Source organism: Propithecus coquereli, unplaced genomic scaffold (genome assembly GCF_000956105.1).
Source record: "Propithecus coquereli isolate 6110/MARCELLA unplaced genomic scaffold, Pcoq_1.0 Scaffold20, whole genome shotgun sequence".
NCBI classification, from domain to species: Eukaryota; Metazoa; Chordata; class Mammalia; order Primates; family Indriidae; genus Propithecus; species Propithecus coquereli.
In genome coordinates this window covers 13,808,928-13,815,417 of record NW_012144967.1, presented here as the reverse complement: position 1 = coordinate 13,815,417, position 6,490 = coordinate 13,808,928, and the positions used below count along the sequence as shown (strand labels likewise).

General features: G+C 43.7%; 1 protein-coding gene across 1 annotated transcript in view; it reads left to right on the top strand.

Moving 5' to 3' along the window:
* The first annotated feature begins 1,487 nt into the window (after positions 1 to 1,487).
* Positions 1,488 to 6,490, top strand: part of ZNF774 (zinc finger protein 774) — a 7,020-nt gene continuing 2,017 nt past the window's right edge. Inside the window, exons 1-3 of the mRNA XM_012643720.1 lie at positions 1,488 to 1,652; positions 3,829 to 3,951; positions 6,205 to 6,311. Coding sequence (XP_012499174.1) covers positions 3,845 to 3,951; positions 6,205 to 6,311 — 214 coding nt within the window. The 5' untranslated portion in view covers positions 1,488 to 1,652; positions 3,829 to 3,844. The remainder of the gene's footprint in view (positions 1,653 to 3,828; positions 3,952 to 6,204; positions 6,312 to 6,490) is intronic.

The following is a 6,490-nucleotide window of genomic DNA, read 5'->3' as shown; positions in this document are numbered from 1 at the left end:
GTAGTACTTCATGGTATACATATATCATATTTTATTAATCCACTCATGTATTGGTGGGCACTTGGGTTGTCTCCACATCTTTGCAATTGTGAATTGTGCTGCTATAAACATTTGAGCTCAGATGTCTTTTTTATAGAATGTCTTTTTTTCCTTTGGGTAAATAGCCAGTAGTGGGATTGCTGGATCAAGTGGTGGTTCTACTCTTAGTTCTTTGAGGTATCTCCATATTACTTTCCACAGAGGTTGTACTATTAATAGTTTGCAGTCCCACCAGCAGTGTGTGAGTGTTCCTATCTCTCCGCATCCATGTCAACATTTGTTGTTTTACGATTTTTTGATAAAAGCCATTCTCACTGGAGTTAAGTGATATCTCATTGTGGTTTTGATTTACATTTCCCTGATGATTAGAGATGTTGAGCATTTTTTCATATATTTGTTGGCCATTAGTCTATCTACTTTGCACCATATGTTTGTAAAGAAATGATGAAATTAGTATCAAATGGTCTTCCACATTAGCATTTTTATAGTCCAGCATGTAATTTCTTTTCTTTTCTTTCTTTCTTTTTCTTTTTTTTTGAGGATACTGGGGCCTCACTATGTTGCTCAGGCTGGTCTCAAACTCCTGGCCTCAAGCAACCCCCCAAAGAGGTAGAATTACAGGCATGAGCCACCGCTGTCCGGTTTTTTTCTTTTTTTCTTTTTAAAATTGCACCAAACCAACGAACAGGGTAGACAGGCGTTTTCTTCACTGTAAGGAGAGGCTACTGTTATTTTTTAGCTAGGGACCCATCCAAAGTGACCACCGGCTCCTCAGATGAGACCCAGCAACCTCCCCAGTTTGAAACCCAGTTCCACATTTCTCAGAATACTTGACGTTCTCGCCTGTCTCCTCTGGCTATTAACAGGTATATTAACCAATAGCAAGGCGATATGCCTGGAGTTTGGTGCGAATGGAAGGACGCAGGACGTCTGTTTTCTACTAAGGGTTTCTGCTGGGGCTTTCTTATGTCCAGTCTAAGTTGGCCGGGAACCTGGCCGGCGGCAGACACCCTGCAAGCTCTGGCCGCCCGCGGTGAGGCGGCAGACCAGCAGAAGGGGATCCGCAGAAAGGCTGAATGCAGAGCTGCTCCGCGATTGGAGGGACCAGGTGCCAGAGCGAAGGAGACCTCGCTCTGGCTACGCTCCGCGATAGTCGGGTGAGGTTAAGAGAGTCGCATCTGCAGATCCCATTCTGGGGATACAGCATTTGGATCCCGCCCTCAGCTCCAGAGAGGAGATTTTCAGGGTCCGGTCGCTCAGGAATTGGGTTTAGCACTTGTCACCGCTTGAAACTGGGCATCCCGGGACTCCGAGTCCTTTGAGGTCTTGCTCGGGCCTACATTTCCCAGAAGGCTCGGCAGTGATTGACAGCTCAACCAGCCTATGGACAAGGAAGACTCCTAGCCATGGAAACCGAAAGGCCAATGGCAAGATGCCAGGGGCGGTGTTTTCCGGCTCCGGGCTGTCGAACGCAGAGTCCACCTGTGTCCCCTCAGCCCTGTCACGAATCCCGGTCGGGTTCTGGGAGGGACCGCCTCTACGTTTCGGGCCGGGCGCGGCTCGGCGGTGGAGGACTCTCACTTCCTGCTCCATCCCCGCTGGGCCCTGGGGCGGTGAGTGACTCAGTGGGGGAGACTGCGGTGGCAGCCAGCGCCCTGCTGAGGGGGCGTGGAGTGGCTGGCCCGCCACCCCCTTCTCTGCTGGGGTCCTGCGCTCGGCTTTCGGAGCGCCGGGGTCTTGCTGAGGTGTGGGGATAAGTAACTGTGACTTCTGAACCGTCGTCTGGATAACTCATCCTCTTAATTTTCTTGATCCTCTGTGGTGGTCGCCGGGTTCAGTTTATCTTTCTGACCCTCTGACCGCTGCCCCCCGATTAGGGCCTGCAGCACCACGAGCAAGAGCGGGTGTCGGCCCCACCCGTGCAGTCATGTTCCTATTAATAAACGCAGGGAACAAACCGGGGCCTCTCACAATGGCACTTAGTCACAGCACCTCAGTGCTGTGGGGCCTTTGAGGTCACCTGTACAGAGGAAAGGAGGCTGGGTGGGAAACGGGGTTTCTATAACCGTGGCCAAGAATTCGCCCCCCCTCAATTGCTCTGTCTTCTGCAAGTGAGCCCTGCAGTTGTGTTTTGTAAGGAATGTAGCACTAAAATTTATACTCAAAACCCTTATTACAATTACTTCCTAATGACATTGTTGTTGTTTCTTAAGGTTTTAAAACAAAGAGATGAAATATGTTCCTACAGTCTTTAGGTCCTTAAAAACTTAATACTTTATAAATGACCAATGGCAATGTCTGCAAACATATGTTTCTGTGAAAAGTTTTGTGTGTGTGTGCTTGTGTGTGTTCTAGTAGGAAACAGGTGCTTTGATTGGTGGGACACAAGATGTGAAAGAGTAAAACCTCCTCACCCCAGTCTGGTTCTTCCTCCACTGAAGTGCAGAATTCTTTGTAGCGGGTGGTCATTCAGTTGGTAGACTTGTGTTGGTTTCTACTGGAAACTCTTTAAGAGAAAAACCATTATCTTACATATTTCTTTGTGACTCCTAATGCCTTGCATCATAGTAATTACTGAATGAATTAATGATCCATTCAGTAATCCTGCAGTCCCCAACCCCCCAGGCCATGGACTGGTAAGGTCTGTGGCCTTTTAGGACCGGCCGCACAGCAGGAGGTGAGCGGCAGGCAAAGAGCGAAGCTTCATCTGTATTTACAGCCGTTCCCCATCACTTGCATCACCACATAAGCTCTGCTTCCTGTGGGATCAGCAGCGGCATTAGAGTCTCATAGGAGCGCGAACCCTACTGTAAGCTGCATGTGTGAGGGATCTAGGTTTTGTGCTCCTTGTGAGAATCTAATGCCTGATGATCTGAGGTGGAGCTGAGGCGGTGATGCTAGCGCTGGGGAGCGGCTGCGAATACAGATTATCATTAGCAGAGAGGTTTGACTGCACAGTAAATGTAATGCGCTTGAAGCATCTGGAAACCAACAACCTCCCCACCGCCTCCCCCACCCTGCCTGTGGAAAAATTGTCTACCATGAAACTAGTCCCTGGTGCCAAAAAGGGAATCAACTCTGATCACCCTCCCAAAAAGTAATTTTTTCATGAAACTGCTGTCAATTTATAAATTATTAATGATTGGTTTCGGCCCCCAAGGGTTGTGTTTTGTGTTATCCCCATTGAATTTCACTTATTTTTACAACCTATTTGTGTCCTTTTTTAAAATCCATGTCTTTTTAAGTCTCTTTTCTGACTCCATGAAACCTTGAAGTAGATTGGTACCTAGCACAGTTCCGTTTGGGGTTCTGCATAGTCTGTCCCTTGAGGTTGACCCCAAATCTATAAGCCAAGAAGAGTCAGCTGTTCTCATAACTAATATGAGTATAGTTAAGTCCACGATTTCCTAGTTTACTGAGGAAAATGTAGTTGGAGAGAATCAAAAGCTTTCCAGAAATCAAATTATATCTGTAAACTCTTTTGTTTATCTTGTTCATCATGAACAATTTGTTCCTCAAAAAGTCGATGTATCCAAAAGACTGAGGGTTCTGTAGGTGTGTTTGGGAGGTCCAGGCCTTTCTTAGTGGTGGGAAAGTTGGCCAAGGGAAAGTTCATGTAAAAACAGGACAAGAGAAGCAATCCTCCTGTGGTTGACAGAATTCTCCTCAGGGCTGTCCTAAACCTCAGGGGAGGTTTGTCTGGGTATACTGGGGGCCATCATTTGGTTTTCAAACGATGGTGAGAATATCTAGGGAGCTACTGATGCATATTGAGGTCTCTTGCTTTAGGAACTGATGACCCTTGATGATGTGGCTGGGGACTTCAGGGAAGAGCGGATTACCTGGACACTGCTTAGAGAATCCTCTTCAGGGATGCCACCCAGCACAGTTAGAGGAATGGGCTCTCAAAGGGTAAGGATGCTACTCTTCTTTATGTATTTTGTCGTGTTTTAAGAGAGAGTATCTTGCTTTGTCATCCAGGCTGGAGTGCAGTGGCTCCATTACAGCTCACTGCAGTCTTCAACTCCTGGGCTCAAGCGAGATCCTCCCACCTTGACTTCTTAAAGTGCTGAGATGATAGGCATGAGCCGCCACACCAGGCCACTACTCTTCTTTAGATTTAAGACTTAGATATTTTGAGAGGGTCTAGCTCTGAGTGGTCTCTGGGATGTTGGGTTCTTAGAGCTCCAGACCTCTGTGAGATTAATTATTGCCTCCCTGGCAGAAAAAGAATGACTTCTATCTTTATGACACTTTATGGTTTGCAGATGTCTTTGATATTGATTATCTTATTAATATCTCACTATAACCTTTTGATATATGTGTTACCAGCTAAGGACACTGAGACTCAGAAGTTAAGTGGCAGAGGTGAGAGTCCAACCCAGGTCTTTGTGGAAAAGAAGGAGCTGTCCCTATAGTGTTTTTGTCTGTCACTTGAAAATAAACACCTTCTAGTGTTCTTTCTAAAATACCATGGCTATTCCTCTTCCTGCTTTACTTCATATCTATTAAACAAGTAATATTTGCTCATTAAAGAAAAAGACAGGTTGGGCACTGTGGCTCATGCCTGTAATCCTACCACTCTGGGAGGCTGAGGCAGGAGAATCACTTGAGCCCAGGAGTTTGAGGTTGCAGTGAGCTACAGTGATGCCACTGCACTCTAGCCAAGGTGACAGAGGGAGACTCTATCTCAAAAAAAAGAGAGAAAGAAAAAGATAAGCAAAATGAAAACAAAAGTCATCCCTAATCTTGCAACTGAAGAGTTACTATCCTACCAGCCTTTTTCTAAGCATATATAAAATTTACAAAAATATACATAAAAGAATAATATTGGGATTATACTATACATTCAGTAGTATATCCTTTCTTATGCATTGTGTTGTGAATATATTTTGACAATAAATATCTTTCTGTACATCACTTAAAATAACCACCTAGTATTTTGTTGTATGGAATAATATTACTTTGTTGTATGAAGTAGGATATTAGACTGAATCATATTTGACCATTTTTTTTACCTATAAAATTAAGAGTTTCATTTGGCTCAACCAAATATAATTATTCCTTTGTTGTGGACATTTAGGTCATTTCCACATGTTTACCAGTGTTGTGATGAACGTATTTTACCTAATTGTTTTTTTTTAAAGTCTTATTTATTAAAGTATAATCTTATCATTTCCTTAGAATTAGAATTGCTAGGTCAAAGAATAGATACAGACCTAAGGTATTTAATACTTTGCCAATGCCCTCCAAGAAGATTGAATCAATTTGTTTATTCCCACAAGCACGATATCAAAGTGTCCGTTTCTTTATATGCTACCTGTCACAGTGGGTGTTACAGTTTAAGAGTCTGGGCAAAGTAACCATGATAGCTAACATTTATTGAGGACTTACCACTTAATCCTCACAACCACCCTGTGAGGTAGATCTTATTCTTATTTCTATTTTTTCAATGAAGACACTGAGACACAGAGTCAAAGTAATTTTTCTAAGGCCACACAGCTTGTAAGAGGCAGGTTAGGATTCAAACCCAGGCAGTGTGACTTCTGAGTTTGCATTCATTACCTCTACACTATACTCATGTTGCCTAAATGTGTCATTGTTTTAATTTGAATTACTTTGGTTAATGGTGAGGTTAAAGGTTTTTCATACATTTATAGGCTGCTTGTATTTTTTTCTTTTGTCAATTGCCTATTCATTTTCTTTGCCTATTTTTTTTCTTCTTAGCAAGTGTTTGTCTTTTTCTCATGGCTGTATCCACTATTTCTCTTCTGGGAAAAATTTTAAAGCCCAACATTATAGTTAAGTTCCTTGATTCTTTCTAAGAGTGAAGTCAGGGCAGCTTTGTTTCTGATAAAATTCTCTCTCCACATGAGTTTAGCTTTGTGCTCTTAGAAATGAGTTATTGTGCTTACTCTAGAGTTTCTATCACTGGAGTCTGGTTTGTTTTGTTTTATTTTGTTTTTAATGGGAGGAAAAGGGCTTTTGTCTTAGCCTTCTGGGGAGATCGCCCTGTTTTATCACTTTACCATGGCTGCCTGTTTAATAAGACCAAACACACATTAGAGTTCCCCTGGTGTTCTCCCCTACCTATGGAAGGAGAAAGGCTTGGATTTGGGTCAAGCCTGGCTCAGAATCACATCCTATGTTTACCTTCTTGGGCAGGATTTCTAGACCAAATGTAATCTCCCAGCTGGCACAGAAAGAAGAGCCATGGGTCCTACCACTCCAAAACTTTGAGGCAAGGAAGATTCTAAGGGAAAGTCACTCAGGTGAGTTGTGAGTGCTACCCACTGGGAGGAAATCTAGCATTTCAGCCCTAGTTTAGTGGAAGAATTTCGAATGCTGTCCTAGACTTTTGTTCTTGGTATTTTTATTTTTTCTTTTGAGACAGAGTCTCGCTCGGTCACCGGGACTAGAGTGCTGTGGTGTCAGCATAGCTTACAGCAAC